At 40.1% G+C, this 19740-nt stretch overlaps 1 protein-coding gene across 2 annotated transcripts in view; it reads right to left on the minus strand.

The window, feature by feature from the left end:
• Window positions 1–19740, minus strand: part of UMAD1 (UBAP1-MVB12-associated (UMA) domain containing 1) — a 62597-nt gene that overhangs the window by 1799 nt on the left and 41058 nt on the right. For both annotated transcript variants that reach the window (XM_083376363.1, XM_083376364.1), the window contains exon 3: window positions 6694–6779. In XM_083376363.1, the coding sequence (XP_083232489.1) occupies window positions 6694–6779 (86 nt within the window). The remainder of the gene's footprint in view (window positions 1–6693; window positions 6780–19740) is intronic.

Here is a 19740-nt window from a genome sequence, read left to right on the forward strand (position 1 = left end):
GAGTGAGGATGTGCAGCCTCCTGAGCTCCGGCTGGTGTACTTGAATGCCAGGTCTGTCGTTAATAAAGCTCCTCTCGTCCGTGACTTGGTCGAGGGTGAGCAGGCGGACCTGGCTTGCATCACGGAGACTTGGTTGGCCCAGAGGGCGGTATTCCTCTGGCTGATCTTTGCCCACCAGGTTTCCGGGTGCTACACCGGCCTCGGGCTCAGGGTAGGGGTGGGGGAGTGGCTGTTGTTATGAGGGAGACCTTAGTTCCGCGGGAGGCCACCGTTCCGCAGATAGTCGGATGTGAGTCTCTCTTTTTGAGATGCGGCCCTGGTACGCAGTTGGGCTTGCTGCTGGTGTACCTTTCGCCTAGTCACGCAGCAGCAGCCCTGCCTGAGCTTCTGGATGTCCTCTCTGGGTTGGTGGTTGAGTTCCCGAAACTTATAGTTTTGGGGGACTTCAATCTACCATCTCTGGGAGGATCATCTGAGTTGGCTCGGGAGTTCATGGCTTCCATGACGGCCATGGACCTGACGCAAATAATTTCAGGACTGACTCATGAGGGAGGCCACATCCTTGACCTAGTTTTCTTATCTGGTCGGTGGTTAGATGATCTTGGTGGGGGCTCTCCAATTATTATGCCCCTGTCATGGACCGATCATCATCTCCTGCGGCTGGTCTTCCGTTTTGCCATGATACCCAGCTTTTTCTTTCGACCCCAAACCACCCCAGTGATGCCCTCAACGTGATGTCCCATTGCCTGGAGGGGGTTCGGGTCTGGATGGGGAGGAACAGACTTCAGCTCAACCCCGACAAGACCGAGTGGCTTTGCATACCTTCATCCCGGGTCTATTCGGATATTCCATCTCTTTCTATGGGGGGTGAATTATTACCCCCCGTAGATAGGGCTCGCAACTTGGGAGTCCTCCTAGATTCACGGCTCACCTTGGAAGATCACATGGTGGCTGTGACTAGGGGGGCTTTCGCCCAGGTTCGCCTGGTGCGCCAGTTGCGGCCCTATCTAAGCCGGGATGATTTATGCACGGTCACTCACGCGCTCGTGACCTCTCGTCTAGACTACTGCAACGCTCTCTACATGGGGCTTCCCTTGAGGACCACCCGGAGGCTCCAACTGGTACAGAATGCAGCCGCGAGAGTTGTGTTGGGAGTCTCCCGATACTCCCATGTTACACCTCTGCTCCGTGAGCTGCATTGGTTGCCAGTTGTCTTCCGGGTGAGATTCAAGGTGCTAGTAATGGTGTTTAAAGCCCTACATGGCAGGGGTCCGGAGTACCTTAGGGAACACCTGCTGCCGGCGTCTACTTCCCTCCGCCCTGTGCGGTCCCACAGAGAGGGCCTCCTCAGGGTGCCACCGGTCAGAGAATGTCGGCTGGTGGCCCCCAGGGGGAGATCCTTCTCTGTGGGCGCCCCGGAGCTATGGAACCAGTTACCGGTTGAGCTCCGGACGGCGCCCGATCTGCGCTCCTTTCTCCGCGATCTGAAAACATACTTGTTCGAGCAAGCCGGCCTGGCCTGAGGGGGGATTGGTGGGGTTTTTTACTATTATTATTGGGGTTTTTACCATGTATCAACTGTATTTTTAATCGGGCATGTATTTAATTATCTTTTAGTTTTTGTAAATTTCTGTGTTTTATTCTTGCCCTGTACACCGCCCTGAGTCCTTCGGGAGAAGGGCGGTATAGAAATATTAATAAATTAAATTAAATTAAATATATCAGTTAAAAAACAAATTTATTTAAAGTGATTCGGTAGTTATATTTTTTTATAACATCGTCTACAGAGAACCATCATTTTAAGGAGATTCTGATTTAAAAATACAGAATATCTAAAGATTCCTGGTAAAATATGATTCAATTCTATGCTGGCATTAAAGCACTTTTATAAAGGTCTTTCCAAATGGCAGTTTTTAAAGCTAGTAACAGATTTCTGAGGCTGAAATTTCTCTGGGGATATTTTTTTTTTGGTTCAGGGAACGTATAGTAGCGTTCTGTGAATAATGGACATTTTGGTGAGTGGAATGAAATAGAGTAGAATAATGAGTAGCTTATTTTTCAGTTTCAATTAGCAATTAGAAACTGGTCATGGCAATTCAACAGGATTGGAGAAGACTGGAGAGTGTGAGCACTAATGTCTGAAGTTAGGGAGAGAGAAAATAGGAAGTTGAAAGAGAGGAATAATAAGAATAAGTTGGTTGAAATAAGAGGATAAGAAATTTGTGAGAGTTAGATTGAATGAAAGAGCCTTGGTGGAGCAGTGGGCTAATGCCTCCTTAAGTAACACCAGCTGCCTGCAATTAGTGCAGGTTCACGTCCCACCAGGTTCAAGGTTGACTCAGCCTTCCATCCTTCTGAGGTAGGTAAAATGAGGACCCAGATTGTTGGGGGCAATTAAGCTGACTTTGTAATAATGCCGCTGTGGTGTGTGTGAAAGCCCTAACAAGCAGGAATATACATAGAATGAAGGCTACTGCTAAGCTTGTAAGCCGCCCTGAGTCTTCGGAGAAGGGCGGGATATAAATGTAATAATAAAAAAAATATGGAGATGGCAAGATTGTTCCTTCATTTAAAGAAATTACTATTATTACACGGCAGGAAACAATTAAAATATGAATGAATTCAGTTTAATCATGATAGTGGTTCTTTTCATAATCAGTTAACAAATAACATAAATACTTTTCTAGGCATATACAAAGTGTTCTCAAAGAGGAACTGCAGGACCAGGCAAGCAGGTACATTTTGTCAAAGACTTATTAACTACTTGATAATATGTTTGACCCAATCAATGTGGGCATATTATCTATATTAGATAAAATGTTAAATTTATCATAAAAAAGTGAATATCCTTTGAGTCAAATTTGATTCTAATGATATGGGACCACTCTTAATTTTAAAAACATTTTACAGTTGTTTAATACTTATATAAATTAAGAATAGTATCTCTGATAATTTTATCTAAGCAAATAGTCTTCTTTTGTAAAATATTTAATGTGTGATCAACAGTTTATCATATAGCTGGAACCCTAATCTCACAATTTCTGAGAAGGTCTAATATGCCTGTTGTCCTAATAAACAGAAGAATACCCTCTATGTCTATGCATTTGTGTCTATAAATATTCTTGTACTCTATTGACTGAAAAATATTATTCAGGCATTGTTTTTTTATATCTGTTCCCTCTGTTTCCTCACTAACATATAAAAAGGTAAAGGTAAAGGTTCCCCCGCACATGCGTGCTAGTCGTTTCCAACTCTAGGGGCTGGTGCTCATCTCCGTTTCAAAGCCGAAGAGCCAGCCCTTGTCCGAGGACGTCTCCATGGTCATGTGGCCGGCATGAGTAGACGCCAAAGGCGCATGGAACGCTGTTACCTTCCCACCGTAGTGGTCTCTATTTTTCTACTTGCATTTTTACATGCTTTTGAACTGCTAGGTTGGCAGAAGCTGGGACGAGTAACAGGCTCTCACTCTGTTACGCGGCACTTGGGATTCGACCATAAAATAATATTTTGATCTGAATGTTTACATATTTTGAATTGGTAATAAGCTCATGTCAATCACAAATAATTTATATCCACTTTATTAAATTTAATCTGTTTAAATAACAAAAGCTCACTATCCAATATCTATTATATTTATGCCTACATAATTCTACAACCAGAAGTTACAACTAGTATGATGGAGTGGTTAACATGTAGTGTTCAACATCTATATGAAGCCGCTGGGTGAGATCATTCGTGGTTTTGGGGTGGGGTATCATCAGTACGCTGATGATACCCAACTTTTTCTTTCCACCCCGAACCAACCCAGCGATGCTCTCGCCGTGATGTCCCATTGCCTGGAGGCGGTCCAGGTCTGGATGGGGAGAAACAGGCTTCGTCTCAATCCCAAGACTGAGTGGCTGTGCATATCGGCATCTCGGGCTAACCAGACTATTCCACCTCTAACGATGGGGGGTGAGGTGTTACCCCCCGTTGATAGGGCTCGCAACTTGGGCGTCCTCCTGGATTCACGACTCAATTTTGAAGACCATATAGGAGCTGTGACCAGGGGGGCTTTTGCCCAGGTTCGCCTGGTGCACCAGTTGTGACCCTATCTGGACCGAGATGCCCTACGCACAGTCACTCATGCGCTCGTGACCTCCCGTTTAGACTACTGCAACGCTCTCTACATGGGGCTGCCCTTGATGACCACTCGGAGGCTTCAGCTGGTGCAGAATGCGGCCGCGCGAGTTGTGATGGGGGTTTGCCGATACTCCCATATAACACCTCTACTCCACGAGCTGCATTGGCTCCCGGTTGCCCTCTGGGTGAGATTCAAGGTGCTGGTGATGACCTATAAAGCCCTAAATGGCTTGGGTCCGGGTTATCTGAGGGAACACTTGCTGCCGGCATCAAGCTCCCTTCGTCCAGTGCGCTCCCACAGGGAGGGTCTCCTCAGGGTACCGCCGGTAAGAGGTTGCCGGCGGACAACACCCAGGGATAGGGCTTTCTCAGTGGGTGCGCCTGCACTTTGGAACCAGCTGCCAGTGGAGCTTAGGACTGCCCCCGACCTCCGTTCATTCCGCCGGGACCTGAAGACCTGGCTCTTCGAGCTCTCTGGCCCAGGCTGAGAATTTTAATTTTAATTTTAATTTTAACTGGGGTTTTATTTGTTCAGGGACGGATATAATTTTTTTTAACTGTTTTTAACTTTTGTATTTTTTGTTTTAATCACCCTGTAAACCACCCTGAGTCCTTCGGGAAAGGGCGGTATATAAATATAATAAAATAAAATAAATAAATAAATAAAAATAAACATCACTTCACTAGAAATCAGAAGATTTAGAGTTCTAATCCTGATTTATGTATTTATTTTATATTTACATAAATCACTTTTCACAAAAATGACTCTAGGCTTTACTTGGTTAGAATCATAAAAACGAAGGCACTATAAAAAGAAAACATATCAAACACCCTAAGAAGAAAAACAATAACAGAGGCCAACTATTGCATATTTTATTGAAGAACTTTTATTTTTGGATAGACTCATCTGATGTTCTGGTCCAATGTCCAGGAAAAGAACCAGGTTTTGGGGGCCTTAAAGAGCAACAGGGTCAGGCCATCTGAGTCTCAGGTGGGTTGTTGTTCTACAGAACAAGTGCTACAAGAGAAGAGGCATATCTGCTGCTAGGTGACATTGCTTTACAGAAGGGATCTTAAGCATGTCCACTCTGCCAGAACTCATAGCATGAGCAGAGATAATTGGAAACAGGTTACAAATAACCTGGTTATTTCCAGTTAGCAATTAGTATATTTAGAAGTTACTGCAGTGAAAATATCAAGGTAAGTGATAATTAAACATACTGCCTTACCTTAACAGATTGGATGTATTAATCAGATAAATTACTACTATGAATCTTGCCATTACATTTGTCTTGATATCAGTACACTTAACCAATCATAACAACACTGAATAATTAATATATCAGTATCTTCTTTCCCTTTCCATTCACATTAAATTTTGAAGTCCTTAAAGTCCTTTAATCTAGCAGTAATTGAACTGCTTGCATATAACAGTTCTGGGCTTTATACTGCAACAAATTTTAATATGCAGAATAAATACATTATCTATAAATATGATTTTACATAGTAAATGTTACCAGTGGTAGTAAGATTTTAGAGCACTATAAATGATACTGATAGCAATTCATGCACAATTTTAAGATAAATACAACACCATCAATAACATTACTTAATACAGTCATACAATAGCAGCACAACACTTCATATTACAGGAAGCACCCTGGTTTATTGCCAGATATTGGCTTGAGTTGTTGATTCTCTAATTCTGAGTGGTTTATGAAAGAAATATATTTAAAATATATTTAAAACCTTAACTACCTTGTTTCCCCAAAAGTAAGATCTACCCTGAAAATAAGCCCTAGCTTGATTTTTGGGGGTGGACCTAATATAAGCCCTACCCCAAAAATAGCCCTAGTTTTGTGGCAAGGCACACGCCTAAAAATAAAGCTAGGGTGGAGATGGGGGTGTGGAGATACTCCATGCACCCCACATCTGCTTACCATTGCAGCCAGGACTTGCTCGCCAGCCCATTTCTTCTGCAGTGCCCTCAGGCCTGCATTTTGCAGTCAGGCCTTTCTGGAAGGCCACTGTAGCTGAGAATCAAGCTATGGATTGAATCCATAGCTCGGTTCTGCAAGGCCCATGCAGCCAAGATACAAACTATAGATTGAATCCATTGCTTGTTTATTGTGTCCAGAGCCCTTCTGAAAAGGCCCAACTGCGAAATGCAGGCCCAAGCTCCATTTTCAGCTGCAGAAGAAGTGGGTTGGGTGGGTGGGGCTGTCGGGGACAGAAGTGAGAGGAAAAGACACACACACACCCAAAAAATAAGACACAGTGCCTCTTTTGGAGGCAAAAAAAATTCTGGGTCTTATTTTCAGGGAAACATGGTAAGTAAAAAAGCAAATGTTGTTATTCAGCAATCTTTGTAATCAGTTATCTGTAAATATCTATCTATCTATCTATCTATCTATCTATCTATCTATCTACCTATCCAGGTAAATGGAAGCAAATAATTTTTCAGTGCCTCTTTGCTGCCATGTTTATGTCTGTCTGAAATTTTGCAACCCAGACCGGTTAGCCCTAATTCAATCACATATTTTTCAAAACAGCAGATGAGGGATTTCTGACCTGTGAAGTATGATCAAACTGAGTTCCCATCACAGATAGTGGAGGTTTATTTTCTGAGTTATTTCTTTCTTCATTAATGGTAGTGCCTAGGAGATACAATGCAAGAAATATATACATTCAGTATCACTCATGAATACAATTTTCTTTACACATTAATTTGTAAACCTTTTCTTCCATATCCTCCCAGTAACTCTTCGTCACTGGGATGTTCTCAAAAAAACATAGCTTAAGTAATGAAAGATAACCCAGTTCCACCAAACGTTTATCTCTTACAAGCTTATATATAATACCTATACACATATTTATCATAATAATCATAAAAATGTTTCCTTATTTTCTTAAAAACAAAATTTTTAAAGACCAAACATATTATTCAAAAAACACAGTAATATTCTTCAATGGCTCAATGGAAGATCACAACAGTTAACTAAATGAATCAAACTGTTCCAAAATAATGAAAATGTCCTGACAGGATAGATGAAGCAATTTTACATTTCATAATAAGGAATGTATTTCTGAAGAGATTAAAAATCTCTCAACCTCTATCACATACATGCAAGCAAACAAATGAAATAGATTGCTATGGAAAAGAAGCAGCAGCACTACTGCTGCCATTTTTGTGCCAGAAATAGTCTTGCTACGTCCTGCATTTCTTTTAGGCCTGGACATTTTACCTTGTGATTCTCAACTTTAGAGCTGAGACCTATTACGTATTGATGTAATTGGTATTCTTGCTCCAAGAATCTCTAGCTCCCAATATCTATTGTTCATACAAACAGGAAGAGAGAACAGCTGCAGCTTACAAAAATTCTCTTTTTTTTCACTCAACTTGTTGCCTATTGAAGTGGCAATCTATCCATTTAAAAAAAACATAATAGTCTTTACAGGTAGTCCTCAACTTAGAACTGTAATTGAGTCCAGAATTTTGATAATACAGTAATGGCCGAAATTGTTGGCACCCCAGAAAATTTTCCAGAAAATCAAGTATTTCTCACAGAAAAGTATTGCAGGAACACATGTTTTGCTATACACAGGTTTATTCCCTTTGTGTGTATTGGAACAGAACAAAAAAGGGAGGGGGAAAAAGCAAATTGGACATAATGTCAAACAAAACTCCAAAAATGGGCTGGACAAAATTATTGGCACCCTTTCAAAATTGTGGATAAATAAGATTGTTTCAAGCATGTGATGCTCCTTTAAACTCACCTGGGGCAAGTAAAAGGTGTGGGCAATATAAAAATCACACCTGAAAGCAGATAAAAAGGAGAGAAGTTCACTTAGTCTTTGCATTGTGTATCTGTGTGTGCCACACGAAGCATGGACAACAGAAAGAGAACTGTCTGAGGATTTTGAGAACCAAAATTGTGGACAAATATCAACAATCTCAAGGTTACAAGTCCATCTCCAGAGATCTAGATTTGCCTTTGTCCACAGTGCGCAACATTATCAAGAAGTTTGCAACCCATGGCACTGTAGCTAATCTCCCTGGTAGTGGACGGAAGAGAAAAATTGATGAAAGGTTGCAACGCAGGATAGTCTGGATGGTGGATAAGCAGCCCCAAACAAGTTCCAAAGGAACGCAAGCTGTCCTGCAGGGTCAGGGAGCATCAGTGTCAGCGCAAACTATCCATCGACATTTAAATGAAATGAAACGCTATGGCAGGAGACCCAGGAGGACCCCACTGCTGACACAGAGACATAAAAAAGCAAGATTACAGTTTGTCAAAATGTACTTGAGTAAGCCAAAATCCTTCTGGGAAAACGTCTTGTGGACAGATGAGACCAAGATAGAGCTTTTTGGTAAACCACATCATTCTACTGTTTAACGAAAACAAAATGAGGCCTACAAAGAAAAGAACACAGTACCTACAGTGAAATATGGTGGAGGTTCAATGATGTTTTGGGATTGTTTTGCTGCCTCTGGCACTGGGTGCCTTGAATGTGTGCAAGGCATCATGAAATCTGAGGATTACCAAAGGATTTTGGGTTGCAATGTAGAGCCCAGTGTCAGAAAGCTGAGTTTGCGTCCGAGATCTTGGGTCTTCCAGCAGGACAATGACCCCAAACATATGTCAAAAAGCACCCAGAAATGGATGGCAAGAAAGCGCCGGAGAGTTCTGAAGTGGCCAGCAATGAGTCCAGATCTGAATCCCATTGAACACCTGTGGAGAGATCTTAAAATTGCTGTTGGGAAAAGGTGCCCTTCCAATAAGTGAGACCTGGAGCATTTGCAAAGGAAGAGTGGTCCAAAATTCTGGGTGAGAGGTGTAAGAAGCTTATTGATGGCTATAGGAAGCGACTGATTTCAGTTATTTTTTCCAAAGGGTGTGCAACCAAATATTAAGTTAAGGGTGCCAATAATTTTGTCCAGCCCATTTTTGGAGTTTTGTTTGCATTATGTCCAATTTGCTTTTTTTCCTCCCTTTTTTGTTGTGTTCCAATACACACAAAGGGAATAAACCTGTGTATAGCAAAACATGTGTTCCTGCAATACTTTTCTGTGAGAAATACTTGATTTTCTGGAAAAATTTCTGGGGTGCAAACAATTTCGGCCATGACTGTAAGTCATGGCAGTTATTAAACTAGTAATTACATGACCAACCCAATTTTATGACATTTTTTTCTAGCAATCATTGTTCACAATGGGAGAGTTTTCCAGCAAAAAACATCATAAATTGTGATTGTGTAACACTGTAAATGGTCATAAATGTGGGCTGGTTGCCAAATGCTCAAACTGTGATCACATGACCACAGGCAAGGAAGAAGCAGCATTGGATCTTTGAATCCAAGTTGTAACTTTTTTGAGATCCACTGTCATTTCAAACAGTCACTAAGCGGAGACTACCTGTATTTACTAGATCAGAGGTCTCCAATCTTTCTTGGTTGGCAGACCGGAGGGAAAGGGAGGAGGAAGCATTTTACATGCGTACATGTGTGCACACACAAACAGGACCATGAGGATGTGCGACGCAAACAGGACAGTGCTAGCACCCGCATGGCACTCAGCACCCCCCCAATTTTGCCATGCGGGCACTAGCACCACCCCATTTTCACCATGCACACATTTTCACCACACAGCACCCCGTTTTCACCACGCAGTACCCCATTTGCGTAGCATCAGCGACACTAGCACAAGTGGGGTAAGCATTCACACACATGTGCGCGCACTGGCCACCCTGTTCTGCGGCCCATTGGCTAGCAGGCGCTGCAGCCCACAGGTTGGGGACCCATGTATTAGATGCTTTGAGGGTAAAATGTATCACATTTCTTCTGACTTACAGTGTTCAGTTTTGGCAATTCAGTTTGCAGGAATATTGCAAGTCCAGTTTTTAATATTTGATTAACTGAATAGGTGGCTGGTCATGTTCAGCCAACAATATATTTGCCTGGTCATTTTATCTCATTGCTGATCACATTAAGTGGGAAGCTTCTAAATTCCTCCCTACAAGAGAGATTATTCACAGATATAGAATAAAATGCCATCAATGGGCATCAGTTCTCTCAATACAGCCCAGAGGAAAGCAAAAACATCTAAAATATTACCTCATATCTTCTCTAACCTCCTCTTAGGACCAGAGATGTCCATATATTTCTAAAAAAAATTCCTGGAAAAAAATGGGGGGTATTCTCAGTTTCTACAAAGCAACTGGAGTTGCTTGATTTAGTAGATTCTAGAACTTTGTCTTCCAGTCTTAATAAAAATACTATGTCACTACAGTATTGCATATGATAAAAGGTAAAGGTTCCCCCGCACATGCGTGCTAGTTGTTTCCAACTCTAGGGGCCGGTGCTCATCTCCGTTTCAAAGCCGAAGAGCCAGCGCTTGTCCGAGGACGTCTCCGTGGTCATGTGGCCAGCATGACTAGACGCCAAAGGCGCACGGAATGCTGTTACCTTCCCACCGTAGTGGTCCCTATTTTTCTACTTGTATTTTTTTTTACATGCATTCGAACTGCTAGGTTGGCAGAAGCTGGGACGAGTAACAGGCGCTCACTCTGTTACGCGGCACTCGGGATTTGACCCACCAAACTGCCGACCTTCTGATCGACAAGCTCAGCGTCCTAACCCACTGAGCCACCGCGTCCCTTATATTGCATATGATAGCAAATATTAAAATTGAACACATTTTCACAGAAAATTTATAAAGCTGTATATGTTCAGGCTACAGTTGTTTCTACTTTGCTTTATTATTTATTGCTACTGTGCAATATATGTAATATAAGGCATTTATGGACAATAGGAAGGCTTTAAAAATAAACATAAAATACTATTTATATGCACTGTTTAAATACTATTTAAATCAAGAAGATTATACTTTTTTTTTAAAAAAAAAGAATGATTATGTTTCTATTTTGATTCTGAACTCCAAACTATGTGAAGTATGTATCCAAAGTATGTGAAATATACTATATAATTGCTTTTGCTCAATTTTTATGACTAATTTTCTGGAACATAGTTTCTGCCCTTGTTCATCTTCAATAATGCTATAATCAAAAATATCATCCACGAATATTGAAATATCTTTCAAATGCTGTTGGGAAACAGACCATTGAAGCAACTTATAAATATTAGAAATCCTCATAGGGAACATTTGGAAGCAAAATCTACCTGTGTAATAAGATCTAAATCCACTGTCAGCATTGGGCAATGGAAATACTTGAGTGACCAACAAGTTGTGGGAAAATATAATCTATAGTGAGAGAATGCACCTCTTTTTTACATATTTGATTGAAAGAACTAGTCTATAGATTTATGAAATGAGCCACTTTTCTCCCACAAAACAATTTTCAAACTTTGAAACTTGAATATTTTCAATCACCTGTTATTAGACCATCCTGTTTCATGTAATTAAAGTAGTAAGACAAATACTGTTTTGATTTTATGAATTCCATAGAAATAGCTCCTACTTTAAGCTTCACTTTATTGGAGGAAATCTTAACCATCCCACTTCAGTGCTAGATTTCTAGAGAGTTCTGCCATACAGCATTCTAGGTGTATTGCCAACTCATGTCTCTTGGCTAATAAGACTCTTTATGTGAAATGGGACATATAATTTAACCTTATTTTTTGTTGGCAATGTAAATTCTTATTGTCAGAAAATACAAAGGATATACAAGATTGCTGGAGACAAGACTTACTTACAGACACTTATTTAACTTATTTATTTTACAGTATATGTTGCCCATCTCACTTGGCAGTTATTTCATATTTCAAAGTCTGACAAATTCTAATCTCAATTATCAGATCTTTTATCAATTTTAAAAGACACTGCACTGACATAATTTGGCAGGAACTTAAGGCATATAACTAGTTCCCATGCTCATCAATATCCCCTTATTTTTCAGTTTTCTTCATTGTTCAGTTGCAAATGTATTCATTTTGTTACAATTATACTTTATTGCCAACTCAACAGCAATTTGCCCATAAGCTAAAGGCCTTCATAAGTACTTATACAGAATGCTTTACTAGTAGATTTTTAGAAACTTTCTAAAGGGTAAAGGCTTTTGAAAACTATGAGTCTCTAGAAAAGGACGCGGTGGCTCAGTGGGTTAGGACGCTGAGCTTGTCGATCAGAAGGTTGGCAGTTTGGCGGGTCGAATTCCGAGTGCCACGTAACAGAGTGAGTGCCTGTTAGTCGTCCCAGCTTCTGCCAATCTAGCAGTTTGAAAGCACATAAAAATGCAAGTAGAAAAATAGGGACCACTACGCTGGGAAGATAACAGTGTTCCGTGCGCCTTTGGCGTCTAGTCATGCCGGCCACATGACCACGGAGACGTCCTCGGACAAGCGCTGGCTCTTCGGCTTTGAAACCAGCCCCTAGAGTTGGAAACGACTAGCACGCATGTGCGGGGGAACCTTTACCTTTACGAGTGTCTAGACTAGAATGCTGCAGCAGCCCAGCAGTTAACATATCTGAAAAATGCAGATACTTTGAAATTAGCACTTGATGCTAAAAAGCTACATTGTGAAATACCTTGTTTATCAAAAAATGTCATTCTAATAAGTAAACAGGAGAAAGACCCAATATTTATCTCTCCCTCTAACAGAGATGTGTGAGTTAGCTGGATATTGCGCCTTGTATAGGAAAAAGCATCCCAAGGAGGACAAATAATAATAATAATAATAATAATAATAATAATAATAATAATAATAATAATAATAATAATAATAATAATAATAATAATAATAATAATAAAAAAGTTGGAAGGGACCTTGGAGGTCATCTAGTCCAACCCCCTGCTCAGGCAGGAAACCTTATACCATTTCAGGCAAATGGCTGTCCAGTCTCTTCTTAAAAACCTCCAGTGTTGGAGCATTCACCACTTCTGGAGGCAGGTTGTTCCACTGGTTAGTTGTTCTAACTGTCAGGAAGTTTCTCCTTAGTTCTAGGTTGCTTCTCTCCTTGACTAGTTTCCATCCGTTGCTTCTTGTCCTGCTTTCAGGTGCTTTGGAGAATAGCTTGACTCCCTCTTCTTTGTGGTAGCCCCTGAGATATTGGAACACTCCTATCATGTCACCCCTCACCCTTCTCTTCATTAAACTACACATACCCAATTCCAGCAACCGTTACCTATATGTTTTAGCCTCCAGCCCCCTAATCATCTTTGTTGCTCTTCTCTGTACCCTTTCTAGAGTCTCGACATCTTTTTTACATCGTGGTGACCAAAACTGAATGCAGTATTCCAGGTGTGGCCTTACCAAAGCATTGTAAAGTGGTATTAGTACTTCACTTGATCTTGATTCTATCCCTCTGTTAATGCAGCCTATCACTGTGTTGGCTTTTTTGGCAGCTGCAGCACACTGTGATTTATATAATTGCTACAGCAAGTATAGGTAAGCAAAATATTTATTTGCAAAGAGTAATTCTAGAAAAAAGAATATCTCATTATGTTAATATATTTTAATATTGAAAAAATAAAAGGGAAAAACCTTGTAATGAAACATGGGATGTTGTTCCAGATAGGATACTTAATATACTACAATATTCATTGTGTTTTTTAAAGGGACTCTTATTGAATGGTAACCGATCAAACATTACATGCAATAGTGCATTGAATTGACTGAGTTTTCCTTTGCCATCAGTCTGTTAAGTTTTTTAATCCAGCAATAAAGCCTTTTGTTGTCTTTGAAAATAAGCAATACGTTAACAACTTTATCACTTTTATCACTATTATATCCAAAGATATTAATGCTGAAGTTGTTTCATTCGAACTTTTTGAAAACATTTTTACTGACAGCAACTGGGAATTTGATACCGCTCCAATCGAGGTTCTTGGCTTGTTTCCACAATTCATATGTCACTCTGTTAGGATTATAATCTACTGGATTCAACGTTCACATCACGCACCATTGGAAACATTTGTCTTCGTTTTTCATGTTGACATTCGGAAAGCAGCAGGCCCAGATAACATCCCTGGACGTGTCCTTAGGAAATGCGCAGATGAGCTGGCTTGTGTTCTCACAGATATTTTCAATCTCTCATTGCAGCAGGCAGTGGTCCCATCATGCTTTAAGACGGCCATCATCTTGCCAGTGCCAAAAAAGTCCACAATTACAGGTCTCAATGATTACCGCCCAGTTGCACTGGCATCCACCATTATGAAATGCTTTGAGAAGCTGATAAAGGACATTACTGTATCCAGCCTCCTGCCAGTATTTGACCCACTTCAGTTTGCCTACTGACCAAATCGCTCTACAGAGGATGCTATTTCTTCTGTTCTCCATCTGAGCTTGAAGCACTTAAGAGGAAAGAAATATGTGTGTTTGTTGTTTGTCAACTTCAGTTCGGCGTTTAACACAATCATTCCCCAGCATCTAGTAGACAAACTGGGCCTTTTAGGCTTAAACACTCCTTTGTGCAACTGGATTCTGGATTTTCTTACCAACAGGCCCCCAGGATGTGTGAGTTGGAACAAATACCTCTAATACTATTTTCTTGAGCACAGGTTCTCAGGGCTGCGTCCTAAGTCCGCTGCTGTTTACCCTGTTGACCCATGACTGTTGTGCTAGGTTTGCCACCAACCATATTGTGAAATTCGCAGACGATACAACAGTAGTGGGCCTTATTCATGATGACAAGGTGGAAGCTTACCGCAAGGAGGTTGAGGGGTTGGTGAATTGGTATAAGGAAAACAGCCTAATTTTAAATACTGGAAAAACCACAGAGATCATTGTCGTTTTTAGAAAAGGCAGGCACAGCCACACTTCTCTGTGCATTAATGATTCACCTGTGGAGATGGTTACCAGCATTAAATTCCTGGGTGTGCAGCTAACGAGTAGGCTGGCTTGGTGGCTCAACAGTGAGAAACAAAGTATCTGCACAGCAGTGCCTGCATTTTCTGCGTCACATGAGAAAAGCACATCTTCATTCCCCTGTCCTGACCATTTTCTACAGGGGGACGATCGAGAGCATCCTGTCATAAAGCATCACAGTCTGGTTTGGAAGCATCACTGTTTCAGACTGGAAGGCGGTTCAGAGAGTGGTGAGGATGGCCAAAAGATCATTGGCATTCCCTCCCCTCCATCCAGGACATAGCACAGAAGCGTTGCTTGAGCGATTATCTGGGATACTACACATCCTCTTCACGGCCTGTTTTCCTTGTTACCTTCTGGGAGGAGGCTTCATGGTATCCGTAGCAGAACATCCAGATTCAGCCATAGTTTCATTCCATATGTTCTGTTCCAGCCTACGACCAGCCCTGTTTGAATGTCAGGGACAACCCCTTTTTATAGTCAACAGGCTGGAAAAACCCAACCAAATTTATTTACAAAGAAATTAAAACTTCAAACAAGAGTTAAACCAAAAGTTCAAACAAGAGTTAAACAGGACTAACAGACCAGGACTCTAGCAGAAGATCTTCAAACGGTTGCCTTCAGCAACCAGCACCTCCCACACCTTCCCCTTTTATCAGCAGTCCCAAGGTGTGGCTTCTCATTGCCTTCTCCTCCTCTCACTGAGTTGCCTCATTGCCTTTCTCTGTTCTACTCTGCTGGATTGCCTCCTGCTCCTAGTGTCCCTGAATAGATCCAGCTGTGAATCATCTACGTCCAATACCTTGTGCTCACACGGCTGAGTCTGATGAGGAACATGATGGGAGGGGCCAGGCTGAGAGTCCTGCAGTGCATCAGAGCCTCCCTCTGATACCAAAGGCTCTCCAAACCCCTCCTCCTCCTCCTCTTCAGAATCATCAGACTCAGCTGGCGGTATCATAGGCTGACACTGAATCACAACACCATACAGCATTAACCTTGTGAACTCTCAAGCTTCCTCCTTCCGTTATATATTCAAGATGGACAGTATTTAATATTTATTTGTTATGTAATGTAGTATTACATTGTTATGTAATATAATACTATGTTGTTTATAGTATGGTTAAGTGTGTATCATGTATGTTTCACTTTGAGAGCGGGCAACTAAATTTCATTTTTGATGTTTGCTGTTGTGCCCACAGTAAAAAAAATAACAATAAAGGTTATCTTATCTCTTGCAATTGCCTTTTTACTCGCCAAAACCAGTGGAAGCAGAATGTACTACCTACCCCTTAATGGCCTGTTTATCGCCAACCTTTGCATGGCATTGAACCTCCAGTTACTACCCTGCATCTGGCACAGTGCCATTGACTATGATCTTGTTGACATCTTTGCTATACATTTCATTGATGTTGGTTGCCTCTAATACAGTTTGAATCTTTGAACAAAACAGAGCATCGATGCTGATAACCTGCCCATTATTCATATCAGTGTACAACATCCCACAACGAAGGACCACGTTATATTTTATCCCTCGATTATTAGCCAGCAGATTTACAAGTTCATTTCTCGCCCATCTTAGAAACAGAATAGATTTGACTCCATCAATAACATATTGCTTTGTAAATCCTTTGATCGCAGTCCTGCTTTATCTGACTTGTGGTTTGGTGAAAACACAATGGATTTGTGTTTTGAGTGCTTTGAGTTTTTCATTTACAACTTTCTTTGGTTCATCGGGTACATGGTTAATAATCCAATTAGCACATTTGCTGATGGTGGTTTGGCCTTGTTTCAAAGATTTTTAGGAGCAGCTGATGTTGGAGGTACAACCTATATATCTGGAACTGGTGTTGGAGGTACGCCCTGTATGTCTGGAACTGGCTCACTGAGTAGAATTATCAGCTCAGCCTTTTTGAGTCCGTAGAAGTACGTCAAATGCTCACTGTTTTGCAATAAAACATAACTCATAAAGAGTCTTATTGTCCATTTTATTTAGGCATAAGATTTTTTTATGGTGTATTCAATTTTTCAGAATGAATGTTATTTCATACTTAACCTTATACAGTTTTCTGTCACTGTTTGTTAAACTCTTCCATGAGCATCTTAGTGCATGTTTGAGGGATACTTGTTACAACCCTGCTTTCTATGTCTTTAACACCTTCCTTGGATTATGACAGGCTGATTTAAGGTACTCGTATTTTGGATCAATCTCTTTCACAATCTTTTATCCTTTTGTGAGGCCCTCAGTAGGAAGAAGCCCTCTTTCAGCAAGAAGTTTCAAGATATGTTTATAGTTGTTGTGCCTCTGATATTATTATCTCTCATTATTTGTTTTAAGGCTGGAAGTGGATATTTATTTACTGTGGACATGTTTTTATAAAAAAGACAAAAATGTTAATGTGTGGTAGGGGCTTAGTAGGTTAGAGTGTGGATGAGTCTAGTGTGGTTGGAGCTAGAGCAGTGATGGCGAACCTTTTAGAGACCGAGTGCCCAAAATCCACCCTGTCCACTCCCCCCCACCCCACCCGCAGGGCTACCCACCACCTCCATGGCCCACCACAGATCACCCAAGCGGTCCTGCAGCACCATGGTCGCCATGCCTTCTACCTGCACCCTGTAGCATCATCTGCGCACAATGGTGTGCAAGAGTGGAGACTTGTCCCTGCTGCCCAGCTGCCATGTGCTTGGCTACGCTGCTCCATGCAGGCTGTGCCCAGGGGCGACTCTCCTCTGGGGGGGCTGCTGGTTAGAGTGTGGTGGGAGTTTTGTGTTTTGGGGGATTTTCAATGATGTCATAGGTGGGCGAGGCTTAAATCATGTCACTTGTTTAGACCAATCAGAATATGCTTTTGGATTTGTATTGGGTTTAATGGGGATGGGCAGGGCTTAATGTTCCAGAATGCTCAATATGCTGACTACTTAAGTTAATATGTAAGACTATTATATTTTTTAAAAAATACTTCAATAATAAAATTTGCTTTAATTTTAATTTTTGCTAGTTATTCAATGCATTCATTGAATAATAACTGTATAGCAGACAAAGTAACTAAATAGAGTAGCTAAAATAACTAAACTAAAATATGAACAAAAACAAAATACCCACATAAATCAATATGAAATTAATTTCATTGTAAGCTTGTTGTTAAATTTTGATGATATGGTAATATGATTTGGCATTTCATTTTTACAGCACAGAGACTTTTAAAAGACTAAAAACAACATCGCATCCTGGATCCATTTCTTTAATTAGAAATTTATTTTCTTACTATTTAAGTGTTAAGCTGTACCCCAAACTTAATAAGGCAAGGGTCTTCACAAGATGAAAAATCAATATTTTAGAAATTTAAATCAACATTATATAGGGATTCTTAAATGTATTTGAGAGAGATGGGTAGTTAAGAAACATGAAATATAAAAAAATATTTCTTCAAATAAATATATTAATTTGAAACAAAAAATGGCTCTAACAGAATAAGATCAAATTAGGTATGTTAAAGAAATTTCAAATGTCTTACATGGCCAATATAAAAAGTTTAATGTCTGCCTTTTTTAAACATTCTATGAAAAATCCCAAAGAACTTTAATATTTTTTTATTTCTTTGTTTCACAAAAAAGTAGTAGTACGATGGTAACTTTTATTTCACTTTTTAATACCATATAAAATTGGTTTGATCTGTTCAGTGAAGGATCTCTTAAGGAAACTAAAATTGCACTCAGTGACTACTAAAGAATATGGTCTACATTAGTTCGTTAATATATGTTTCAATTTTATATATTGCCAAGTGTATTTGAAAATACAATCTCCAAAAATCTTTAAAATTGTCAAAATATTAATTTATACACTAAACTCTTGTTAGCACCACTATTTTCAAAAAAAACATTTTGTTGTAATGCTTAGGCTAAATTAGGGACATCATACCATAATATCAACCTCTCGTGTGCTTCACAATCAAATCATAACTGCTTACCTATTAATAACTAAACACAAAAAAGGAAGATCCTAGTTCAATATTCCTAGACCCCAATAGCTGCCATGATTTCAAAGGTGTTACATGTTTGCTTTCCAACAGAGGAAAATTATCACAGTATTTATTTATTGAATTTATATTCCACCTTTATTTTTTATAAACAACTCAAGGTGGTGAACACATCTTACATTCCTTTCTCCTACTATTTTGCCCACAGCAACAATCCTGAGGTGAGGTGGTTGGCCTGAGAAAGTGACTGGGCCAAAGTCCCCCAGATATCTTTCATGGTTAAGGCTTGACTGGAATATAAGTCGTCTCTTATAAGAAAAAATACAGATGTTAAAATAAAAGCTCAATGATATAGTTGATTAAATCTGCTTGACTGCAATTGTCAAAGACATATTAGTCTAGATATGATAGCCAAAAATCAGGAAGAGTCTAGTAGCATCTTTTCTGGCTAACAAATGTTATTAAATTATGATGAGCTTCCAGACTAATAGGCTATTGTCTAATTATCTGCTACCTGGATGTTTTGTGGCTGATACCTTTAGCACTATCAGGATACCAAATAATTAAACCATGGCCTGTTAGCCTGAAAATACATTATCACGGGATTGATACTGGCGGGAAAGCCTTCACGATATAAAATATTATTAAAGCTTATGCGTTTTAATAAAATTTGCTAGCTGGAAAAGATATGACTAAATTTCTTCTAATTTTTGGCATCCTCATAAAGTAATCAAAATTTGGCCTAAGATCTTTTAGGTTCTTCTGCTATAAATATTTTGTCATTAATTTATTTATCTTCATGATATATCTAATGAAATTA

Source organism: Vipera ursinii (assembly GCF_947247035.1).
Source record: "Vipera ursinii genome assembly, chromosome: Z".
Classification (NCBI taxonomy): Eukaryota; Metazoa; Chordata; class Lepidosauria; order Squamata; family Viperidae; genus Vipera; species Vipera ursinii.